The sequence below is a fragment of the Lacerta agilis genome, chromosome 14 (assembly GCF_009819535.1).
Source record: "Lacerta agilis isolate rLacAgi1 chromosome 14, rLacAgi1.pri, whole genome shotgun sequence".
Lineage (NCBI taxonomy): Eukaryota > Metazoa > Chordata > Lepidosauria > Squamata > Lacertidae > Lacerta > Lacerta agilis.
In genome coordinates this window covers 28,019,420-28,044,609 of record NC_046325.1, presented here as the reverse complement: position 1 = coordinate 28,044,609, position 25,190 = coordinate 28,019,420, and the positions used below count along the sequence as shown (strand labels likewise).

Sequence of the window (25,190 nt, the reverse complement as noted above, 5' to 3'; positions counted from 1 at the left end):
TCTTTCTTTTACACCAAGTATAAAGGTCTAACAAGTTTGCCCCACCGATCATTTCCTACAAAAGAGTCTCTGAAGCTGGTAGTTCTTAGCTAAAGAAGAAGAAGAAGAATCAATGGCTTTCTCTGGCTTTTCCTCTGTTCAGTCTTCTCGACCAAGCCTAGCTGGCTCAATCTACAAAACATCGTCCGTCAAAACATACCGAGCGCCCAGTGTCCATGGAGGAGCTGGTGGGTACGGCACCCGCATCTCCACCGGCACCAGCTATGGTGGCTTGGGCGGTGGCTTTCAGCTTGGTGCTTCCACCAGCGACCTGCTGCTTGCCGGCAGTGGGAAGGCGACAATGCAGAATTTGAACGACCGCTTGGCTGTGTATCTGGACAAGGTGCGCTCCTTGGAAAAGAGCAATGCTCAGCTTGAAATGCAGATCCGCGAGTGGTATGAGAAGTGCTCCCCTGTTGCTAAGCAAGACTACAGCATGTATTTTAAAACCATTGAAGACCTCCAGAACAAGGTAAGAAGTAGTTCAAATTCTAAGCCATTGACTGGGTAACGGTAGGAGCCTGTGAAAGGTAGACAACGTGCCATTTCCTTACATGTGCACAGTCATGCCTCGGGTTGCAAACGCTGCGGGTTGCGCGTTTTCGGGTTGCGGACCACGGCGAACCCAGAAGTACCGGAATGGGTTACTTCTGGGTTTCGGCGCTTGCGCATGCACAGAAACACAAAATGACGTCATGTGCATGCGCAGACGCACCGAATCATGCCACACCCATGCGCAGATGCGGCGCTGCAGGTTGCGAACGCTGCATGATGTAAACGTGCCTCCCGCACGGATCACGTTTGCAACCCAAGGTATGACTGTATATTAATCAAGCCAAAAAGTTATTTTAGCTTGGAGCAGCTCATGCTGATTTTCTCACAATTATGGCACAACGGAGCTCTCCTGAATCGCCTTTTGCAGGCAGTGCACTGCTTGAGGATATGTGCTGACTTGGCCCTGACCAAGTGGATGAGCTATGACCTCATTACACAATGTGAACTAGATAGCAAACTTGGTTAGAGCGTGGTGCTGATAACGCCAAGACTGTGGGTTCGGTCCAACTCTATGATTCTATCATCTATTATCTCTATGGACTCATGTCATTGGTCACCACATGCAAAGGTCATGTGCACATTTCCCTGCACAGTGAATAACTTGGGAGGCTCCCCAGCGGAATACTAAAACAGAACAGAGGCATATTTGACTTTTGTTTTTAAACAATTATTTGAGCAATGAGCACAACTGGAATCAAACAGCACTGTATTATCTGGGGCATGGAACCACAACTTTGTATCTAGCCAAGTCGTAGTCAGAGCAGACAGACTGAAATCAATGAACTTACATTAGTCATGCCTGCTGATTTTAGTGGGTCTGCTCTGGTTAAGCCTCAGATTAATTAGACCCACCATTTTTATTTCATTGGGATAGTATCTTGGGCTGTGTTAAGAGACTCTAGTGAAAAAGCACATCCGTCCCATAATCAGATTAAAGTGTCAAGAAAAATGTCTGCCCGTCAGAAAATATCGAAGCTCCTTGAGAAGGAATCTTCTGTTTTCACCATGCATGTTTTTCACTGAACTTACTACTATTCCCATGGGGGTGGGGAGTGGACTTCCCTATTTACTCTTCCCACACCCTACCATGAGTCAATTAAAACCTGTTATAAAATCCCAAATGCTGATGAGAATGGCCTTACGTGCGTGCCATTTAAATCATTCACCCCACCCTCTTTCCTCACTATTTTGTACCTAATCTAATCTCTGCCATAAAGTTGCACCCACAGAAAAGTAAATACGTAGTCGATTGAGACTTGGGAGGTGCCATGTATGGAAGTAGTGAGAAGGGGTAGAGTCCGTGTTCAGGTCATAGCTTCTAGATCCGTGATAATTTTCACTGCGTGGTTTTCGAGAGCAAACAAACACCGCGACCAAGCAAAACTTACATGCCGGCACTTGGAATTTTGAGAAGATTTCCATGAGAAGCTGCCCCCGACGTTACGTGCTCCCATTTGAGCAGGGTGGGAATTCTTTTCAAGATTATTGGGAAATGTAAAACCAAATTTGTTTTAGAACTGCAGCTAATCCACCCAGGGGGAAAGGTAGGAATTTAGGAAGCTGAATGGCTCTTTTTCAGGAGGAAACTCAAAGGAACTCAGTTCCGGCACCTTTCAGGTAGGCACCATTGCCATTCTAAGAGATTACTGTGGTGTTCATGATGAGTACTGGCACCTCTTTTTCTAGAAAAATAGCACTGGGAAGCTGCCTTATATTGAGTCAGACTATTGGTAATAGTAGCTGACTGGTAGGAGCTCTCCAGGGTTGTGGTCTGTCTCCTAGCCCTACCTTGAGATGCTGGGTATTGAACCTGCAGCTTTTGTCATGTTAAGCATGTGCTCTACCATTGAGACTTAGGGATGCGGGTGGCGCTGTGGTCTAAACCACTGAACCTCTTGGGCTTGCTGATCAGAAGGTTGGCGATTCGAATCCCCACGGCAGAGTGAGCTCCCATTGCTCTGTCCAGCTTCTGCCAACCTAGCAGTTCTAAAGCACGCCAGTGCAAGTAGATAAATAGGTACCGCTCTGGCGGGAAGGTAAACGGCGTTTCCATGTGCTCTGGCTTCCGTCACGGTGTTCCGTTGTGCCAGAAGCGGTTTCGTCATGTTGGCCACATGACCCGGAAAGCTGTCTGTGGACAAATGCCGGCTCCCTCGGCCTGAAAGCGAGAAGAGCGCCGCAACCCCATAGCCGCCTTTGACTGGACTTAACCGTCCAGGGGTCTTTTACCTTACCTTTTACCTTTACCACTGAGCCACAACAATTCCTCTAAAAAAGGAAAGCAGAATCAGGTGACAGAGTAAAAAAAAAAGTCAATGCTGAGTCATGCTGGTCATCTCTCTGCCTAGTGGTAGGGCCCATGTTCTTTATTAGAACATCCTTTTAAAGTTCTCCACTGATCTTCTTCTTTGGGCCTTTGTTTCTCATTATATTGCTGTCTCTTGTCTTTCACTGACCTTCAGTTCTAACTTCCGTTGCCTGGAGGTGGTAACTCTAAGTTTCATGAGTTGGTTTGCTGCATGACTAACCCCTCACTTTCTGTTGTCCCCCCCAGATTATTGCAGAACGATTGGCCAACACCCAGACTGTGTTGGCAATTGACAATACCAAGCTGGCAGCCGATGATTTCCGAGTGAAGTACGTAGGTTAAAAACCAATGAATGCATTTTGGCAATCCATTAAACATGCACAGTAATACCGCTGTGGGCTTCTCAAAGGAAAAGCAGGAACTATGGGAATGTCTTTCCAGTTCCACGGGTGGCAGGAGTGGAAATCATAAAATCTGTGAAGATTTTATGCAGTCTACTTTCATTCATTCATTCATTCATTCATTCATTCATTCATTGCTTGCATTTATATGCCACCTTTTCCTCTAAGTAGCTCAAGGTGCCATACATGGTTTTCCCCTTCCTCATTTAATCTCAACAATCCTGTGAGGTAGACTAGGCTGAGATAGGATTGCCATATTTGAAGAAGTAAAAATCCGGGCACAAAAGGGTGTTGAGCTTTTTTGGGAAAATCGCCCATAAGTAACACTTTCTGGTTCTGGACATTTTGCCGATTATTGAAAATTCCTCCTGGGTGGTCATTTCAGCTTTGGAATCTCAGACATGTCCAGGAAAAACCAGACATATGACAACCCTAGAGATCACCATAATCACTGTAGCAATTGTTTGAAAGTATCTACCCAAGAACATTAAAAAAATAATAAAAATAAACAAACCCAGAATTCAGGATTCAGCTATCATAAAGAGGTCCATTGCAGTTGTATTGGCCAATGAAATTAACAACGGCTGGGGAATTGGTCCAGTTTGCTAAGAAGGAAGCTGACATGTCTTTTTGAACATCAAACAGATACGAGAATGAGCTGGGTCTCAGACAAAGTGTGGAAAATGACACAGCAGGGTTAGCCAGACTCATCGATGACTTGACCCTGGTTAAGTCTGATCTTGAGCATCAGGTCGAAGGTCTGAAGGAAGAACTGGCTTACCTCAAGAAAAATCACGAAGAGGTAAGAAAACATCCCATTAAGCCAGAGAGCTGTGGATTTTCTCAGCTTCAGGTGTCCACGGGACCAGGTCTGCCATTAGGCAGAGTGAAGCATTTGCCTCAGGTGACAGATGCTGGCAGGTAGCAAGATGTCGGATGGCAGAGCTGGGTGTTCTTGTGCATACACACCCGAACCTGATTTGCTATGCTCAGGTGCAGCAGATTCAATTCTCCAGTTTGGTAAACTTTTGGACATGGAATGCAAGGAGGAAACCATCTTAGGCAGAAAAATATATTCAGCTGGGCCTGCCAGTAGGGCAAAAGTAGGAGGATCTAGCAGAGATGTCAGAGAAGACACAATGGGAACAAATTACTTAAATTACATAAGTTGCATGATTTCACCAGAGCAGACAGCAAGGTGAACAACACAGATTTGGATGGAAGCCAAACTGCAGGGTAATGGAAACAGTGCTGCATGCAGCAGATACAGGGTTGAACAGAAAATGATAGCTTCCTACATCCCTCGGACCGCATTAGTAAGCAGTAGCCAGATCTTGAAAGCCTATGACTACACAGGTGAGGAGTAATCTCATTTGGTTGACTGGTAAAACTCATATATCAAACCACTTAAGTGGAATATGAGAAGCCAAAAAGGACCCTATTCCTTGAACTTGATGCTGGTTTCAAAGTTAACTATCACAGAATAATCACGATCACTGGTCTTTTGCAGGAAAAGGCAAGATTGCAGAATCAGCTGGGTGGCACCGTGTCAGTCGAGGTGGATGCTGCTCCAGGCATTGATCTGGGACAGATTATGGACAACATGCGCCAGCAGTATGAAGTCATGGCTGAAAAGAATCGTCAAGAGGCTAAAGACCGTTTTGATAAACAGGTGATGTTTGTCATGATGGTTGTTATGACTAAAGTTTGTTATTATGACTAATAATAATTTACCTGTGAAAACTACTTGACACGCTCTGTTTTGCTTATTCACGAAACACTTGGATGAAATAGGACATTAAGTCTGCAATCCTGTTCCTACATCCCCAGAATTGAATCCAATAGGACTTACTTATGAGCAGACAAGTGCTGTAATTGTTCTGTTCTGCAAATTCAGGCTAAGAGAGCCTTCCAAAATCAAATGGTGCATGTACACATTATAGCAGATTTGAGCTTAAAAGGGGCATTTCCCTCTCTGTGTGAGAGAATGCCCCTCTTGATATTGTGCCCGCCACATATACACATATACATGTACACACAAATATATATGCATTATTTTTTAAAAAAACAAAAACAAAATTATGCTGCTACTATGGGGCACATCCTTTGTCATTCAACAGTCTATTTTAATCTATTCAGCTACACTGCTATATACATATATATATATATATATATATATATATATATATATATATATTCATTTCCCAATTAAAAACAAATCCATATTAATAACAAATCAAACCAAATCTTTCCACATTCAAAAACAAAAACCAATATAGCCAATTATATAATCCGAATGAATTAATTTCAATGGGACTTCCCGTGTTCTGGATTTCAAGAGCTACCAGTAAATGTCCATCCTTTATCTTTCTGCTATCTTCTTTATTACTTCACAGTTTTCCAGGCCTGATATTGACAATCTCCTCTCTCGATCAGTCAGTCGCTGGTATAACTCTCTATCTTGTTTTATTTGACCATTCCTTATTTCTATGAACACGCAGGGGGCTTTTTCCTCAGTGTTCTCAGTCTTAATATTTTGAAGCACAGTCCTCCTTCGAAGCCCCCTCCTTTTTCTGCTGATTATTGTTCCAATAGGCTCTGGGTTGAAATTAATTAGCATATTCAGCATCACCCCAACAACAATAACATTTGATTTCTCGTCGTTGGATTTCTCTCTCTCCATCTTTGTATTTTAGGTTGAAGAATGGAATATAGAGGTGACCACCACTACACAACAACTTGAGGGCCATAGAAATGAGGTCACAGAGCGGAGACGTACACTTCAGACCCTGGAGATTGAACTCCAATCTCAGCTTAACTTGGTAAAGTTCAAGTGCAGCAATACATTTACTGCTTTCGATTCACTGCATGGCCATTTGGGTTCCTGCCCCTCAGAGCTATGCAAACTCTGGCAATCAGCTGGCCACCCCCACAGACTTTGGGTCACTTGACATTCTAGGCTAGGGGAACATCCTCTTGAACTGAACACCTGCTCTCTTCTTCTAGAAAGCGGACCAGGAGAATATCCTGGCGGAAACCGAAGCACGTTACGGAGCCATCTTGGCCCAGATACAGGCTTCCATTGGGAACATGGAGGCCCAGCTGATGCAGCTGCGGAGTGACATGGAGCGCCAGAGCCAGGAGTACAACAGCCTCTTGGACATCAAGGTCAAGCTAGAGGCAGAGATCGCCACGTATCGCCGCCTGCTGGAAGGGGAAGACAGCAGGTGAGGGATTCGCTCCAAAGGTTATCGGATGTGGAGGAAAACAGAGCAGAGTGACTCTGGTATAGCAGATGGTACAAGCAATGAGCAGAGAGGAGGAGGAGAGCTTTAAAATATCTGGTCTGCAAAGCAATACACCGAGCATGCAGAGGCCATATAGGAAGTTTAGCCATGCAGATGTCAGGCCGCTAAAAAGATGCTATCTCTCGTCGTTCACCGAGATCGTAATGGGCTGTGTTCGGTGGAGTCATTGTGCAAGTGGGACGGCTTTCATTCATGCAACGGAACTTCCCCTTCCCTTATGTCTCTCTCACACACAAACACACCTGCTCTGGGGTTTCAAATCTGCAGCTGATGCAGGCTGAGGAGAGAGGGAAGGGGAGTTACATTACACTTGCAGACATGGGACCTAGCTGGTATGATGCCCTGGTGTGCTCTCCCCAGGCCAGACAGAAATGGAGAACCCAAATGCAATAAGCAAATGGTGAAACTCTTTAAGAAAGCAAACCTGATCAAGTAAAGATGATCACGGGTCTGGAAACTAAGCCTTTTGAGAAGCGCTTGAAGGAGCTGGGTATGTTTAGCCTGGAAAAGAGGAGACTGAGAGGAGATGTGAAAGCCATCTTCGATATATCTGAAGGGCTGTCACATGGAGGAGGGAGCCTGCTTGTTTTCTCCTTCTCTGTAGGGTAGGCCTGGAACCAATGGCTTCAAGTTGCAAGAAAGGAGATTCTGAATAAACATTCAGGGGAAAAGAAACTTTCTAACAGTAAGAGCTGTTCATCAGTGGAACAGACTCCCACGAGAGGTGGTGGACTCTCCTTCCTTGGAGGTTTCTAAGCAGAGGTTGGATGGCCATCTATCATGGATGCTTTAGCTGAGATCCCTTTAGCATTGCAGGGGGTTGGACTAGATGACCCTTGGGGTCCCTTCCAACTCTAAGATTCTGTGATTCTGTGATTTATAAAGCACACTTTGTCTGATTCTGTTTTTATTTCATTTTTTTAAAAAAAACAGGACTATTCTTGAAGAACTGGAAGCTGAAAAAGGTACGAGTATGAATCGTCAACACACTCTCTCATTTGTTGAAGGTTTCCACTGAAAAAAGAATTTCAGAGAGGCCCGATTGGGATTTTGTTTTTAGAAATCCATTGCATTCTGGCAGAAGGGTGTCGCACCATTGTTTTAGGAACACAGGAAGCTTATACTGAGTCAGTCCCATTGGTCTATCTAGCTCAGTATTGTCTACACTGACTGGCAGCAGCTATCCAACCCCATTAGATGCTGGGGATTGAAACCTGGAGCTTCTGCTTGCAAAGCAGATGCTCCGTCACTGAGCTATGACCCTTCCCCTTAGCAGGTAACTGGCTTGCACAGAAAAGGGCTTTCAGGCCTCTTCCAGCATCAGCAATCCACCCATCCGTACCATGTACGTCAGTGATACAAAAAAGTATTTTAGGCAGCACCCATATCGACTTACGCATGTTCTGCCATGTGGCTGGAACCACTTTTCACATTGTTTTGGGTACATTACATATTTAATTTAGCCATTGGCCCCTATTGGTGAACTCCAAGCACAATCTATTTCAGCTGGCAGTGACTATTGGGGTGGCACATGTGGGAATGTTCAGGGTGGCAAGAGAGGATATATTGTTTATTACCGGTAATAACCTTCCTAACTTGCGCTATCAAGTTGCAGGCTCATTAGAACCTCTTACTATTATGCAATTCAATCTCCCTCAGATTGAATTGTGTGTTCCTGGCAAGATCCCCTTTTAAATATCTCCTAAAACAATAAAGACACCACAGTCTTATTCGTAAGCAATAAAATGAAAGTTTACTCACAATCAGGCAGAGCGCAGTGTGATCCCTGAAGGCAGGTTTTAGGCTTAAAGTTACAAACTTATACTAACAGGTTTATCCCATAAGGAAGATGATCTGGGGGACTGCTTGGCTGGCAGCCAGCAGTTTAAGTTCGCAGGACAAAAAAGAAGATGGAAAAGAGGGAGAGTGGCAGCATGCCTTGTCCTTTTACCAGGTCTGGAAAGGTCACGCCTTTCAAGGAAGGAAGGATGCTCCAGGCCAGGAGGAACAGGAAGTTTCGACTGGCTGGACCAAACATTCCCTTGTATGTCCACTCTAGGAAAACAAGGAATGTTGTACTTCACTGCTCTCAGTGGATTATATCCCACAGGACAGACAGCAAAGTCCTTCACACGTCACTAGCAGCACTGCAACTTACCTGGACTGTGTTGGGGGCAGGAGAGGACGGTGGCCAGGTCAGGGCTGCCCAGGTGAACAGATGAAGCTCCTGCTGGTGAGGTCCACACAGCCCTGACCTTACTGCTTCCCTGCCCTGTCCCAGCATTTTATTTATATTTTTTATTTTATAAATAAACTAGCCCCATCTAGAGAAGCTGCAGTGACATGAGTGGCAGGAGCCCAGTTTTTCTTCACCACACTAGGAATCCAAACAGTCATCCTGCTGCAAAAGCCAGCAGTAATATCCCTCCCCATCTCTTCATCCAACCAGTCATTGAAAACACTTGTGCAATTCAAGCTTTGTTGCTGTACAAGCAAAGCCCTCTGTGCATCTTATCTGGTCTGGTTTTCTACTCTTAACAGTCAGCATTAGGTTCCTTCTGAACTGGTTCTTACCAGTCTTGTGGTCAAGCTGCATTCCTGAATTGGTGGCACTGGCCTCACTGATAATGAGCTTTGCAGAATTTCTACCTCCTGATCCCTAGCCATAATGCCAAAATGGAATGATTAGGGGGTCTTCCAAGCAAGAAAGGAAATATTTGCCCACTGATGATGTTATGGTATTGTTTAAAGCACCCAATAAATTCTTAGCATGCATCTGATACATTTTGGGAGGGGGGCCTCAGATAACTTAGTAGAGCATGAGATTCTTAATCTCAGGGTCATGAGTTCGAGGCCCATGTTGGGCAAAACAGTCCTGCACTGCAGAGAGTTGGGCAAGATGACCCTCACAGTCCTTTCCAATTCTATGATTCAATCTCCCTTTTCCAGAAAGGAATAAAGTCCTGAGGATCAAGACTGTTGTTGAAGAGATGGTCGATGGGCAAGTGGTATCATCCAGAACTGACGAGCGGGAGCAGAAGATGTAGCCGGTGGTGGAATGATACGCATTTTACGTTCTTTGTGTTAAGGCCAAAGAAAAAACAAAACCCCTAATTTCAAATCCTGCCTTTCTGAAGACGAAATGATACTTCTCTATAGTTTTAAAAAGGGAACTCAATGATAAAGGAAACAATGTGCTATTCCTAAATAACTGATCATCTGTTTCTTCTAATTAAAAAAAAAGTATTGTTCATTATGTCAAAAGGCTGCAACTGTGTGTTTTGTTATTATCAGTTTAACTGGTTGAGTTAAAGCACTCTAGCCTGAATCTAGTGCTGGCCATGCATGGGAGGAGCACACTTCCACTCTTGAAACAGGACTTCTTCTTCCCCTTTGCATGCACTCAAAAATCTGCTCTGCAGACAGCTTCCGGGTCATGTGGCCTAAGCCACTTCTGGCGAACCAGAGCAGCGCACGGAAACACCATTTACCTTCCCACCAGAGCAGTACCTATTTATCTACCGGTACTTGCACTTGACGTGCTTTCGAACTGCTAGACTGGCAGGAGCTGGGACTGAACAACTGGAGCTCATCCCGTCACGGGGATTTGAACTGCCAACCCTCTGATCGCCAAGCCCTAGGCTCTGTGGTTTAGACTACAGCGCCACCCACATCCCTTAGGATAGAGATTAGAAATGATCTTTCGATTACTGTTCTGCTTTTCATCTTTTTAATCTTAAATCCAGTTCTCCACATTTCTGCAGCAATATGTGATCGTTTAAAAAAAAAATCTTCAAGAAAATTCTTCAGCATATTACTGTCGGTTTCTCTCAATAACCTGCGTGCGGTTTTGATTAACACGTGCATTTTTTTTTTTTGCAAGCAATTTCCCTCAACTGAACGTACCTCTGTGACTTATTTTCAGAAATACATGCAATTTTTATGGACACTATTTACAGTACTTTATGCATTTCTGTACACATTGGGAAGCTCACAAGCAGGACATGACTGCAACAGTGCTCTCTCCACCCCCACCCCCCCACTTGTGATTTCCAGTAAGTGTCATTAAGAGGCATGACATTTGTTCACTGCAGAGGTAGTGGTATTGTGGCTAGTACCCATCAATAGCATTTTCCTCCTTCGATTTGTCAAATCCCTTTCTTATTATCGTTTATTACGCGTGCTATTTGTTTGTCCTGACATGTTGATTTTCAGCTGCGTTGAGCATTTCTTTCCATGCTAAGGTAGGATCGAAACGCTATAAGCAAGCAAACAGGTAAATTGACAGCATTTTAATAGCGGCTAACCACACAAAATTGGATGGGATACGATGCCCCCGTTGCCTTGTCCAAGTTGCACCCAGGGCAGCTTCCCCTGACACCTGCCTCGAACAATACCACTGCTTACTTATTATTCTCCCAGCTCCTTTTTATCTTTTTGATACATGAAGTACAGTAATCCTTTGCCTGTCAGCTAACACACATCGCCTTTGGCAAACATGTAGGCCTCCAAAAACAGGAAGATTCTGTTGTTTCCCAACAAAGGAAAATATACAAATATATAAAGTCGTCCTTTGGAGGGGGGGGGGAGGACTACGCATCTCGCTTTGATGATCTTGATCCGTGCAAAAGAGCAAAAAAGAAAACCACTCCTCGGTTTCACAGGCGTGAGTCACTAGCCAATTCTATGAAAAAGAAGAAGAAGAAGAAAAGAGAAATAATTCTTTCAGATTCTTGACTTCTTGCTCCAGTACCATTCATAAGAAATCCCTGTCAAAAACAAACATGCACCACACCTATAAGCCGCAGGGCTTGGGTCCACTGCAAAGTGATAAGCTCAAGATGGCATCTCTGACATGATCACTGAGTTTCCTGTATCTGAGTAATGGCTGTAGAGGGAGGGGAGGGTCAGGACCGAGGTTACAGCCTGTAGTCAGTTAATGCTCATCCCCATTGCAGTCCTAATAAAAATCTCCCCTGTCACACCCATTGGTAGCAAATAGCACCTTGGGGACAGGGAAATTGCGTTGCAACCATTAAATGTAAAGGTAAAGGGACCCCTGACCGTTAGGTCCAGTCACGGACGACTCTGGGGTTGTGGCGCTCATCTCACTTTATTGGACAAGGGAGCCGGCATACAGCTTCCGGGTCATGTGGCCAGCATGACTAAGCCACTTCTGGTGAACCAAAGCAGCGCATGGAAACGCCGTTTACCTTCCCACCGGAGCAGTACCTATTTATCTACTTGCACTTTGACGTGCTTTTGAACTGCTAGGTTGGCAGGAGCAGGGACCGAACAACGGGAGCTCACCCCATTGCAGGGATTCAAACCACCAACCTTCTGATCGGCAAGCCCTAGGCTCTGTGGTTTAGACCACAGCGCCACCCGCGTCCCATTATTGCAACCATTACGGGGGATTAAATCCACTCATGTTACGCCACCAATCCTGATTCCCCCATTCCTATTACTTAGGGGAAGGAAACAAAACAATACGTTCAAAATACAACACAATTGCTGCATGGGTTGTACTTGGGGGGGAAAGAAAGGGTCTATTAAAACCGTCACATTTACACAGGGAGGGAAGAAAAGCAAGATAGCGATTTGTCAGTACCAGCAAAATGCAGTACATATTGGTTGGTTTCTTTAGTGCAAGCGGAGAATTTGATTTACACCATCTTTTCACTCATCGAACTTGCACTATGATATACTAGTGATATACTAGTGATATACAGGCAATGCAATTTAAATGGGCCTTTATTTTTAAACCAAAATTATTTATATTGTTTAAAATTATATTTTAAAACCAAAAGGATTTATATTTTAAAATGTTTTCAGATGATTTTAATTGCTTTAAATATGCTTTTGTTTTAATTGTATTGTTTTAACATGTTGGTGTTAGCTGCCCTGGGCTCCATTGAAAAGAAGGATGGGAGGGGCATTATTATTATTATTATTATTATTATTATTATTATTATCCAGAGCCATAAGGAAATAGATAGATGATTGATAGATAGATAGATAAATAGATAGATAGATGATAGATAGATAGATAGATAGATAGATAGATAGATAGATAGATAGATGATAGATAGATAGATAGATAGATAGATATTCAAGTATGCTGAAGAAATGAAGGTAAATGATTTTAGAAACTGGAAGGAGGCTTAATAAGTTAGAAGATATTTCCGGCCAGAGCTGCATCACATGGATCATTTCGGAGTTTTGACTCCACTCCACCCAAATCCGCCCCTGTTAGCAGAGCAAATACCTGGAGGGCACTGAGTTTCCACACCAGCAGACAATTTGGGTTTGCACACATCATCCAGCTTGGCCAGGAGATAATTAAATGGGCAAAGAGATGAAAGTATGTTGCCTAAGGAGGTGTGGACTTCTGCAATCAAACACTCCCTTTGTTTTCATATATAAAGCCCAATCCTACATTAAGGCTGTTCTGCTTCGCTCTGCCAGCCCTGCAGCAGGTTCTGCCCAGCAAGGTCCTTCTCGTATGCCATGGCCCTCTCCATCCGAGCATCCTCGGGGCCTCGCCAGTTCTCCTCCCGCAGCGGATACGGAGGAGGTTCTCTTAGGCTGTCTAGCAGCAGCAGTGCAGGGAGCTTCGGGGGGTTTGGCGGTGGGTCTCTGCTCAACTTTGGTAGCAGTAGTGGCGGTGGATATGGAGGAGGAGGAGGATATGGAGGAGGCAGTGGGTTTGGTGGAGGACTGGGTGGTGGATATGGTGGAGGGTTAGGAGGCAGCTACGGTGGAGGGGGCTACGGTGGAGGGTTAGGAGGGGGCTACGGTGGAGGGTTAGGAGGGGGCTACGGTGGAGGGTTAGGAGCTGGCTTTGGAGGTGGCTATGGGGCTGGAGGAGGAGGAGGAGGAGGAGGAGGAGAAAGCAGCCTTCTATCAGGTACTGAAAAGGAAACCATGCAGAACCTGAACGACCGCCTGGCTGCCTACCTGGACAGGGTGCGTTCGCTGGAAGAAGCCAACACTGAACTGGAACGCAAGATCCGCGAATGGTACGAGAAAAATGGCCTTGGGGCTGGTGGCCCAGGGACCGGCAGAGATTACAGTAGATACTACCCTGTAATTGAAGATCTCAGGAACAAGGTGAGCAATTCCCCCCCCCTCCAAATGATGCCCTGCGAAGAGGGATTGATTGTCGAGGCATTCTGGGAACGGCAGTTCCGTAATGCTTAGACAGGTTTCCTAACTTCTCTCAGTACCCTTAACTAACTACAGTTCCCAAGATTCTTTGGGGGAATCCATGGCTGCTTGAAGTGGCATGATGATGCTTCGGATGTATAGGGCAGAGGGGGGTCTATGCCATGTTCATTAATTTCAGTGTGTCAGTGAAACTTAGTTTGCGGCCATCCCAAGTTAGCTGCTGCGTGTGGTTTTGCAGGCATGTTTTTATTTCCATGTGCAGTTTTATCTGCATGTATTTATTTTAGAATTACTAGTGAAACATCAGTACTAAAGAACAAGCAAAGGTCTGGGCAGAGCTGCATTCTCTAGAAACCTTCTTCTTGTTTCCCAGATCATCAATGCAACGATCGAAAATGCCCGGATTGTTCTTCAAATTGACAATGCAAGGCTGGCAGCTGATGATTTCAGGCTGAAGTAAGTAGACATCCATTCCTTATGAAATATTCACCTCTCCGCTCCAAATCTATCATCTTCTTTAGCTATGTGGTCTGTACGTACTCTTTTGCATTCGTAAATAGTAGTAAGGTAAGGTGCAGATCACATAGATCCAGCTACAGCAAGTCATTTGATACAATGCCGCTTGTTTAACAGAAAGAGCTCTGTGTCTAATTTGTTCTTAGATTCGAGAATGAAGTGGCACTTCGCCAGAGTGTTGAGGCCGACATTAACGGCCTCCGCAGAGTCCTAGATGAACTGACTTTGACCAGGGCTGACTTGGAGATGCAGATAGAGAATCTGAACGAGGAGCTGGCATACCTCAAGAAGAACCATGAGGAGGTAGGCCATGTTGTACTTACATTATTTCAGTTTGTTTGTTTGTTTGTTTGTTTTCATTTTTCAAGGGGAAGCCAGAGTCAGGTCTGCTTGCTGGATCTTGTTCTCCAACCCTTGCTTTAGGGCAGATCCTCACCATAAAGGGTAGCTCTGTGAGGTGGGAAACTACAGTTCCCAGAATGCTTTAGGGGAAGCCATATGTTTTTAATGTGTGTTGGGTATGCTTCAAATGTATATTGTGGATCTGCCCTTAGAGGCAGTTTTAAGGCTAAGGGTTAGATCGGTTGTCAAATATGTGTGTGTTGGGGCAAAGGGAGTCGAACTCTGGTATACTTGGATGCCACAAGGAACGTGAAGTGCTTCTTCATATCAGAAAGCTTCTTAAACCCCAAATGAGGGGTTCCCAAACTGTGGTCCATGGACCACGAGCAGTTCAAAAGTTTCACCCAGGTGTTCCTCAGCATGTCTGGGATGAAAGGCAGGAGCAGCCACTTTGAATGGCAGGCTCAGTGGCAGCTCTGTTGTTCTAAGAGGCAGGAAGGACTGGAAGTGACCGGGAGAGGGTACCTATAAGGAGCGGAGAGGATTGGCAGCCAGAAAGGCAGAGTGAGAGAGGCACATCCATTGCATCAAATGCTCACATTGATTTCTAATTATATTTTTATTGCTGCCTTTATTTCTTACATATCTTATCTCTGGAATTCAAATTGTAATACAACATATAAAGCATTCAAATGTTCAGTTTAAAAATTATACAGAATCAAGGACAAGTCATTCTAACTGCTATGGCAGGCAAAAAGATCTTGAATTGGTCTTCCAAGACCCTCAACCATTTAAAAGTGGTCCGGGGCAGGGGGAGTTTAGGAACCACTGCCCTGAATGATGTATTATTCTAGAATCTGAGTAGGCACAAACAGTTTTCTTCTCTGTGAGTCTCCTGCATGGGAGGTCCAGAGGGTGGCAAAACAAGAACGGGCCTTTTCTGTGGTGGCTCCCCACTTGTGGAATGCTCTCCAGAGGGAGGCTCACCTGGTGCCATCATTACTTATCTTTAGGTGCCAGGAAAAACCTTTCCCATTCTGCCAGGCCCTTCACTTTTGATTATCTGCGGCCTCCTTCAGTGGGTCAGATGGATTAGTCCTGCCTTTGGAAAATATAAATGAGATTTAGCTCCCTCTCCTGTTTCATTTTTATGCTGGTTTTAATGCGTGTTTTATTTTATTTGTTGCTGTAAGTCGCTTTGAGCTACTTTTGTGTTTGTTTTAATAAAAAGGCTGGTGAACTGGGTTTTTTTTTAAGTCTAGTAAGTTTAACAAGGATGGGACGCAGGTGGTGCTGTGGGTTAAACCACAGAGCCTAGGGCTTGCTGGTCAGCGGTTCAAATCCCCGTGATGGGGTGAGCTCCCGTTGTTTGGTCCCAGCTCCTGCCAACCTAGCAGTTCGAAAGCACCTCAAAGTGCAAGTAGATAAATAGGTACCACTCTGGCGGGAAGGTAAACGGCGTTTCCATGCGCTGCTCTGGCTCTCCAGAAGCGGCTTAGTCATGCTGGCCACATGACCCAGAAGCTGTACACCGGCTCCCTCGGCCAATAAAGCGAGATGAGCACCGCAATCCCAGAGTCGTCTGTGACTGGAACTAATGGTCAGGGGTCCCTTTACCTTTACCTTTAAGTTTAACAAATGAATAAAATAAAGACTGCTTGTTTCTATTTGGTCTTCACAGGAGCTCCAAGGACTCCAGGGCAGTGTTGGGGGGCAAGTCAGTGTGGAGATGGATGCTGCTCCAGGGATTGACTTGACCAAACTCCTGAATGACATGAGAGCCCAGTATGAGGCAGTCGCTGAACAGCACCGGAAAGAAGCTGAAGCCTGGTTCAACGAAAAGGTGACCACCTTGGGAACAAAACCATTTGCTCCGGTCAAATGGCCAAAAAAAACAAAACTAGTGCTCGAAGGTGAGCTGCGTCCTTACTGTCCTTCTCCCCTCATTCCGGCATTTGATGTTTCAGAGCGGAGAGCTGAAGAGAGAGATCTCTTCAAACACCGAGCAGCTCCAGTCGGGGAAGAGCGAAATCACGGACCTGAGACGTACTTTGCAAAGCCTGGAGATTGAGCTGCAGTCGCAACTCGCTATGGTATGGGGAATCCACCCACTGGGGCCAGAGAACCTTTAATGTCTCTTTAATGTTTACATTTTTGCGGACGTGACCTTTAAATCAGAACAATGGGGCACGGCAGGGAGAGGAGGCAGAGGCTCCAAATATGGGTGAATTCAGTAAACTTGTGGTAAGTTGACTCACTGGCAGCAACAGAAGCCAGGCCCAGCAGGAAAACATCAAGTGAGGTGTTGGTTCAAGCCTGACAGCATGGTGGATTAGTATTTTATCCACCCAGGCACCAGTCTCAATGGGGAGCTGTATTCTGTGGTTTAGCAAGCTGAAAAGGGGGGGTTAGTAGCTGCAGAAGCTGTCCATGGGGCAGAGTGGGAAAATGATGATACTGGCCTAGCTTAGAGCATTAATGTTAAGATTATGGCAATAGTTCTCACCTCTGCCACAGTCAAAATTTAGATCAGCCTTCTCCAATCTGGAGCCCTCTAGATTTTTTTTTAGACTCCAACTCCCATCAGCTCCAGCTACTGGGTTTGGTGAGGCATGATGTCTGGAGAGCACCTGGCTGAGGAATACTGGGACTTGAACATAGGCCTCCTGGGGGGAGGGGCTGATTTGAACCAGAAGGCAGGTATACACCGGGGAAATTAAATTAAAAAGAATCAAAGGGAAAGAGGAAGTCACGACAAGAACCTTGGCACAGGACACATGACTAGAGAGGAGCAAGAGTTGCGAAGTCATAGAAAGAGTGACCATGACTGAATGATATCTCACTATGAGTCAGTGCGGGTCTGACAAGTACCAAAATCAACAGCTAGAAGTCCTACCATTTTTCAAGCTACCTGAGGGAAGGCATGGGGAGGAAATTTGGTTCGGTTTGCCTATTAACACAAGCCTGCCTCACATGCATTCCCTGAAAAGATAAGCGAATATTCACAATTGTGTGCACAAAATGTATCTCTCGCAGGTCATGCATATTAAAGGGCATATATTTGTGGAAATGGCGTGCAAATTGCATGCAATGAAAATGTATAAATTGGGGTGGAGGAAGTACACGCAAAAAGCCGACCAATTTTCACGAGGGCTTTTTGGGGGTGAAAAACAAAATTGCCATGCGGTGTGGGAACGTAGAAAATTGAGCTTAAGATCTGAAAAATAAGGAACAGAGAGAAGACAGAGTGGTCCATCTCTATCTGAGAGCCAAACAGCACATTGTTGTTGTTGTTGTTGTTGTTTAGTCATTTAGTCGTGTCCGACTCTTCATGGCCCCATGAACCAGAGCACGCCAGGCACTCCTGTCTTCCACTGCCTCCCACAGTTTGGTCAGACTCATGTTGGTAGTTTCAAGAACACTGTCCAACCATCTCGTCCTCTGTCATCCCCTTCTCCTTGTGCCCTCCATCTTTCCCAACATCAGGGTCTTTCCCAAGGAGTCTTCTCTTTTCATGAGGTGGCCAAAGTATTGGAGCCTCAACTTCAGGATCTGTCCTTCCAGTGAGCACTCAGGGCTGATTTCCTTCAGAATGGATAGGTTTGATCTTCTTGAAGTCCATGGGACTCTCAAGAGTCTCCTCCAGCATCATAATTCAAAAGAATCAGTTCTTCGGCAATCAACCTTCTTTATGGTCCAGCTCTCACTTCCATATATCACTACTTGGAAAACCATAGCTTCCTGCCAGCTGTTTGTCTCCCCTCTTGATCTCCCTTCCTGGAACTGGCTTTTCCCTCTTCAAAGGAGGCAACTGGGCCACAGTTACCTAGGTTTGCGAGCCATGTGTTATTGGGCCTGTGGGTCGCTCTGTCTTTCATTCAAGAGTCATATGGGTGCCGCTATCTGACAAAAGGTTATACAACCTACTTCTTCCGCTTCACTTCTGTGTATTGGGTATAACGCACCTCTCTTTCTTTCAATACAGAAAAAATCTCTTGAAGACACTCTAGGGGAAACCGAAGCAGGCTACTGTGCCCAGCTGGCACAAATGCAGCTTCAAATTGGAAACCTGGAATCCCAGCTTTTCCAGGTCCGAGCAGACATGGAGCGGCAAAATGTGGAATATCAGCATCTCCTGGATATCAAGACCCGTCTCGAGATGGAGATTGAGACTTACCGCCGACTGCTAGATGGCGAAATAGGGTAGGAAGGCCACCAAATTTTACCACTCTCACTGCGGTGTCTGTTCTGTCACATTGAGACTGAGCATACAATGTACCAACATAAAGCACATTTGAGGCACATTTTCCTCCCTCGAGGAATTATGGGAGTTGTAGTTTTTAAGGGTTCCTGGGAACTTTAACCCTGTGAGGTGTAAACTACAGAACCCAAAATTATTTGAGAGGAAGAATGCACCTCAAATTGTGCTTTCAAGGTATAGTGTGTGCACCCTGAGCTTGTTCTGTCTTTACTGCGCCCGATTCTGACCAAAAGGATGTGGCCTGACATTTCTACCATCTCTCCACAGGTCATTTGAAAGTGCTTCCGTGGCAAGTGTCAAATCGGTGGATTCCTCTCGCGGTGAGCAAACGTTAGGATTGCAGTTGCACAGCTTGGGCCTGCCAAAAATTCATTACAATGCTCTTGATTTCAGGATTCCATGACATGCCCTCTCCTAGGATACTCCATTCCATTCCCCTTTCTCACTCCCCCAGGTTTTCCATTTTCTCCTCAGCATTTAGTCAGCTCAGCAGACTGTTGCCACTAAACCTGCTCCGTCTTTACTGGGCTCTTGTAGGATATTCCCTCTTAGAGTTCCACCCAGCCCCATATAAAATCATTGTTTAGTTCATTTATGAATCGCCTTTTCTCCAGAAGGAGTCTGGGGCTATGCGCAGTAAATAAATAAATAAGACAAACTGGTTATTTTGTACTTCTACAAACCTGGGAGTTGTCCCCCGAGCTTACTGAGGGCGTTACCTCCCATTTGTGGAGCTGTTTGGAGCTATGAAATGCCCACACATGGAATATGGGTTTGCTAATGGGTATATAGCAGAAGCAGGAAACCACACCCCCCCAGGGGGCAACTATGACTGTCTGGCCCTCATCAGCCTTGCTTCATGCCCTTCTTGTGGGTTTTCTGCCTGGCTGGAGCAAATCCCTTAACTGCGATCGTTGCTTTCGCTTGTCAGGATGGGGGATGAAGAGTGTGGGGGTATCAGTGTGTTCAGGAACTAGCCAAGTGTACAAAGGCAAAATTTGCATTCATTGCTCTGTCTGCTTTTGCCTCTGGCCTGCCCACCACCACTGGCCCTTAAACGTTCCTTGGGGGACAATTTGCCTCCGCCCCTTCAAAATGCCATAAACCGCTGGTCTGAATACTTCGACCTTGCACTAACATCTCCTCACCGTCTTCTCAGTTTACTTGCTGCCACCTGGAGGACGAAGCTTTTGTCTTTCCAGGCTCTTCTAGCATGTTTTGCCTCTCGGACTTATTTACTGACTCTGCCAGAGCAAGCCCTTTCATTTAAAGTATCCCGAGCTAAACCGAACGCTTGGCAAATGTGAAACGGGTCGTGTGAAAGTGAAACGGTTCGTGAAAACTTCTGTTTTGTTTTACTTAGATCCAAGCAAAACCAGGAAGATCAAAACCATCGTCGAAGAGGTAGTGGATGGCAAAGTGGTTTCCTCCCAAGTTCAGGAAGTTGAAGAGAAGGTATAAGAGAAAAGCTTCGACGATTCGTTCTGCAATTGTGCGCAATTACTAGGTTTACTTTTTCTCCGATCGCCACTTTCCTCTCTTAAGCATGAAATGTTACAGAAGCAAAGATGCATTTGAAATTTCTCTCTAGCCACGTGATTCAATAAAAACTCTGCCTCAGCTTGCATGGTGGGTTATCTTACAAGTCAATCCAATGGGGCGGTTCCATCACAGGTGGTTTCATTGGGTGGGTTGCATAGCTGTCCACTTTCCCCCTTTTTTTAAGGGAAATTCCCTTATTCCAAATAGGATTCCTCGCAAGAAAAGGGAAAAGTTGACAGCTATGGTGGCTTGTGGCTTGGTGTGGATAACATTGTTCCAAAAGGAATATAGCAGGTGTGCCAAGTAATAATACTAATACTACTAATACTACTACTAATAATAATAATATTTTTTATTTATACCCCACCCTTTCCGATTTAAAAACCGGGCTCCGGGCAACTAACAACAAATATAAAACATTGATTTAAAACGACTTTAAAAACAGCTTAAAAACAACATAAAATACAACATAAATGTAGCATCGCCAGGGCTAACTGGCCAAGTTAGTCCTGCTAGGGCCAGCAAGGAGACCAGGGAAGAATTTAAATGTGGGGTCCCAGAAGGGTTTCTTCATAGAAAAGGGGAAGGGAAAACTTGAAGGCCAGGCGGAATAGCTCTGTCCTTGCATCCTCCTCTCCTGTTGTTCCCAGCCAGGTGGTTGGACCATGCAATAGGTAAAACAGAAAAGATCACAACATATATAATCAGAATAAAAACAACAACCCAATCACACACACACACACACACACACACACACCAGAAAAGAGCCACATTTTAAAAGGGTATATGTAAATCAGATCAACTAAAGGCCTGGTTAAAAAGGAACGTTTTTGCCTGGCACCTAAAGGTGTGTAATGAACTTCCCTGGGGAGAGCATTCCACAGGCGGGGAGCCACTGCAGAGAAGGCCCCGTTCTCGTGTTGCCACCCTCCAGACCCCTCGAGGAGGCACATGAAGAAGGGCCTCAGAAGATGGTCTCGGGGTCTGGGGAGGCTCATATGGAAAGATGCGGTCCATGAGGTATTGCGGTCCTGAGGTGTTAAAATCAGACCAGAGGATGCTTTAGGAAATCTTGTATATTGAATCTCCCAGGACTTTTGGTTATTTGGGGTGGAGGGGGGTATTTTTGCGTGCAAGTCAGTCACATGTTTTATCTCAGCTGGCTGCACTTTAGGAACAGCCTCACACTTCAGATTTCCAATCTATGTGCAGTGAATACCAAGTCCTACCTGTACATATATTCAAATCCACAGGTATGAAACAGTGGCAGAGCAAGTGTTTGGCTGGCAAAAAAGGCCCGGGTTCATTTCCTGTCATCTACAGCTTAGGTTCAAAAGGACTTTTGCCTGAGAACCTGGAGAACTGTTGGCAAGCTCTGTAGACAGCACTTAGCTCAATACCAACAGCCTGACTCAGTATACAATAGCTTTCCTGTGTTCCTGCCTACCATAATTCATAGTTCTATGTGATTTTCTCAATTCAACCCAAAAGCAATAACCGTACTCAGAACATAATATTGTGGCAACTTGTCTCCATTTGAAAACACACAAAAAGGGTAAGAAATGTTATTAACGTTGTCCGTGCAAAGGTTTGAAAAGACAAGACTTCCTCAAGATTTAGTAACATAGTGCCCTCCAGCTATTACTGAAATCCCCGTCAGGGTAAATGGGAGCTCCTGGGATAGTCAAGGATGATGGGAGCTGTGGGTGGTTTAGTTGAGATTCCTGCATTGTAGGGGATGGGACTAGATTACCCTCTGGATCCCTCCCAGCTCTGTGATTCTATGAACATCCGGAAGGCACCATGTTGGGTATCTGATTACAGAAGGAATGGAAGCAAAATTAAAGGAGGATCCCTGTTGAAGAACACTATGTAAATAAATGAGTTTTTAAAATAAATACAGAGACAAAAGGAAGCGAGCAAGAAAAACAAGCAAGCATAAAGACCACAGGTCTATGGGACACTGTACCACAATCAAACAAAAACATTTCAAACTAGTTTTAAGAAGTTACAGGTGGGTAGCCGTGTTGGTCTGCCATAGTCAAAACAAAACAAAATAAAAAATTCTTTCCAGTAGCACCTTAGAGACCAACTAAGTTTGTTCTTGGTATGAGCTTTCGTGTGCATGCACACTTCTTCAGATACACTGGACTTCTGTCTCTAAGGTGCTACTGGAAAGAATTTTTAATTTTATTTAGTTTTAAGAAGGACAGAGTGCCATCTACTGGGGACACAGAAAACAACCATTTAAAGGAATTCACTTTTTACCAAAAAACATATTTCACCCTAAGGTGCAGATGGGGCTTGTCAACCTGGGAAGTTGACAAGGAGAAGGGAAACTCTCACCCTAAACCTCTGCTGCCTTGCAGAATGTCTTTGGAAGGAGTAAACCCTACACAAATCTGGAGTGGAGTCCCTAAGCTGGTTGGGTGGCGCCTTGCATGCCTCCGTCCGGCAACTCCTGCAGCCAAGCTGGTGCCAAATGTATTGCTCTGCTTTCCTTTGGACCGCATCAGTGAGGCCAAGGCGAGAGTCTTGTTGTCTGGGCAGCCCTAGACCTCCATACACACTGCCCAGGCTTTCACCCTGGGGAGGTCACTTTGGTGCTGCTAACACCGTGGTTTGACTCCACCCCTGGAGGCGCACTCCATTGTTTCTTGGGACAGACGGATGCCAACAACGATTTCACCCTGATTCAGTGGTTCTGTTGCCCAGGGTTGTTAGCCTAGTTTCATCCGTTCAATCTAGGCAAGGCGATGTTTATTATGGCAAAGAATATGGTTGGCCTATTATATTTCATTAAGATTCAAATCCTGTTAATCCCCATGCACCTGAAGGGATGTTCTTCCTTTCCTCGTAGAATACAGTGGCCCAGTTCATACACAACACAAAGTGAAACCATGGCTTAAGTGCAAACAAGCAAAAAGTGGCATCCCAGAGTGAAGGCTGCAGCTGCCGTGCTCTTCTCCCTGGTCTAGCCAGTGCTAGGGATGGGGAAGAAATTCAGTTCAGTTCACATTTAAGGGCAAGCCTACCTAATTTGCACAAATAGAAACTCCCTTTGAAATTCACACTCCTACACGTCTTGCAAGGCACTTCTCCAGCCAATTAATGTGTATCAAAACTTCATGTACTAGGCTTAAGTGATCATAAAGGTAAAGGTACCCCTGACCGTTAGGTCCAGTTGTGGATGACTCTGGGGTTGTGGCGCTCATCTCGCTTTACTGTCTGAGGGAGCCGGTGTTTGTCTGCAGACAGCTTCCGGGTCATGTGGCCAGCATGACTAAGCCACTTCTGGCGAAACCAGAGCAGCGCACAGAAACGCCATTTACCTTCCCGCCAGAGCGGTACCTATTTATTTACTTACACTTTGACGTGCTTTCAAACTGCTAGGTTGGCAGGAGCAGGGACCGAACAACGGGAGCTCACCCCGTCGCGGGGATTCGAACCACTGACCTTCTGATCGGCAAGCCCTAGGCTCTGTGGTTTAGACCACAGTGCCACCCATGTCCGATTAAGTGACCATACAAAGGCATATATTAGTGGAAATTGCAAAAATGTATTACAGGAAATTGCAAAATTCAGAGAAGTGCCAATTCCAAAGGATTTACATGTTTCAGTTCACATATTGGTTTGGGGAGAGCAAATGAGGCAGGTTCACATAAAAATGCAAACTTAACTCATTTCTCCACAATCTCTAACACAAAGGCAAAGGTCAAGGAGTTCAAGGAACATAACAGTAGAGCAGAGATCTTTGGCAGTAAAAAGATTACCAGTGATCTTTAACAAGGGGTGTTTCAGTGGAGCACAGAGGGTAGAGGTCCAATTGAAAGGGGTCAAGACAGATGTTGGAAGAGAGAAACTCAAGAAATGGAACAGCACACTCCAGGGATTTAGAGGCAAAAGGGTGGGGGGAAGCAAGAACAACCAAGATCCTAGAGGGCAAGGATGAGTCAGTGAAGGGGGGGAGAATTGGAGAATGCGGAGCAGGCAGGTGGAGGGCAAATCTTAGCAGAGCATCAAATACAGAAATTCCAGAGATTGTTCCAGAGATTGTTGCAATGGGTGTGGATCAGGGAGGTGCAGTAATGTTGCTTGGCCAGATAAAAAGCAGAAGGTAAAGGAAAGAGCCGGAACTGAAAGGGAGCAAACTTGCCAGGTCTCTTGTTTTCTGCCAGGACCTCTCAGCAACCATGAAACCATAAGTGGGGATAATGAATTGAGGGACAGCAAGCCAGGGCTGGGGTTCAATGGGGTGAAAATCTTGATGGGGCCAATGGGGCAAATGTTGAAGATAGGGAGGAGTGGAAATTGGGAACTGTATTGTCAGTGCAGTTTCCTCCTGCCCAACATACAGTTGGCATTCCATGCCCACTGGGCATGCTCAGTTCTCATTGGGCTCTTTTGGGTCTCCCAGAGTGGGTGGGCATAAAGATATACCACACTTACACAGGCTTTCAGGTTCCTGAGTCTCGTGAAACCTCATTCTTATATAGGGGTGGTGTCATTTTGGATACATAAGGATTGGCACTAGAGAATAAGTGGGGCCCTGCAGCAAATTCTATTCCATCCCCTTTCCACCCACCCCAGTTTTCCTTGTCATCATCCCCCCAACACTGAGCATTCCATTCCCACTGAGCATGCTCAGTACTTATTAGACTGTTTGAGTTTCTTCCTCCATTTTGTCGTCTCCCCCCCCCCCCATTTTGGATATGGGAGGGTGAACAAACTTGCCCCCAGTCCCAGAG

The 25,190-nt window shown here is 45.3% G+C and overlaps 2 protein-coding genes across 2 annotated transcripts; both read left to right on the top strand.

The window, feature by feature from the left end:
• Nucleotides 1-74: 74 nt before the first annotated feature.
• Nucleotides 75-9,672, top strand: LOC117059269 (keratin, type I cytoskeletal 19-like). The gene is made up of 8 exons (XM_033170880.1): nucleotides 75-511; nucleotides 3,149-3,231; nucleotides 3,949-4,105; nucleotides 4,814-4,975; nucleotides 6,000-6,125; nucleotides 6,310-6,530; nucleotides 7,545-7,576; nucleotides 9,561-9,672. The coding sequence occupies exons 1-8, from the start codon at nucleotides 113-115 to the stop codon at nucleotides 9,656-9,658; spliced, it is 1,278 nt and encodes a 425-aa protein (XP_033026771.1). The 5' UTR covers nucleotides 75-112; the 3' UTR covers nucleotides 9,659-9,672.
• Nucleotides 9,673-12,888: 3,216 nt separating this feature from the next.
• Nucleotides 12,889-20,516, top strand: LOC117059268 (keratin, type I cytoskeletal 12-like). Its single transcript, XM_033170878.1, has 8 exons — nucleotides 12,889-13,724; nucleotides 14,155-14,237; nucleotides 14,444-14,600; nucleotides 16,321-16,482; nucleotides 16,607-16,732; nucleotides 18,625-18,842; nucleotides 19,168-19,220; nucleotides 20,264-20,516. Exons 1-8 carry the CDS (start codon nucleotides 13,122-13,124, stop codon nucleotides 20,359-20,361), a joined length of 1,500 nt encoding a protein of 499 aa, XP_033026769.1. The 5' UTR covers nucleotides 12,889-13,121; the 3' UTR covers nucleotides 20,362-20,516.
• The last annotated feature ends 4,674 nt before the right edge of the window (nucleotides 20,517-25,190 follow it).

Coding starts and splice junctions, on each gene's coding strand:
- LOC117059269 (XM_033170880.1), top strand. CDS start 113: ATGGCTTTCTCTGGCTTTTCCTCTGTTCAGTCTTCTCGACCAAGCCTA. Junction 512..3,148: donor TTGAAGACCTCCAGAACAAG/GTAAGAAGTAGT, acceptor TGTCCCCCCCAG/ATTATTGCAGAACGATTGGC. Junction 4,106..4,813: donor TCAAGAAAAATCACGAAGAG/GTAAGAAAACAT, acceptor GGTCTTTTGCAG/GAAAAGGCAAGATTGCAGAA.
- LOC117059268 (XM_033170878.1), top strand. CDS start 13,122: ATGGCCCTCTCCATCCGAGCATCCTCGGGGCCTCGCCAGTTCTCCTCC. Junction 14,238..14,443: donor GCTGATGATTTCAGGCTGAA/GTAAGTAGACAT, acceptor ATTTGTTCTTAG/ATTCGAGAATGAAGTGGCAC. Junction 14,601..16,320: donor TCAAGAAGAACCATGAGGAG/GTAGGCCATGTT, acceptor TGGTCTTCACAG/GAGCTCCAAGGACTCCAGGG.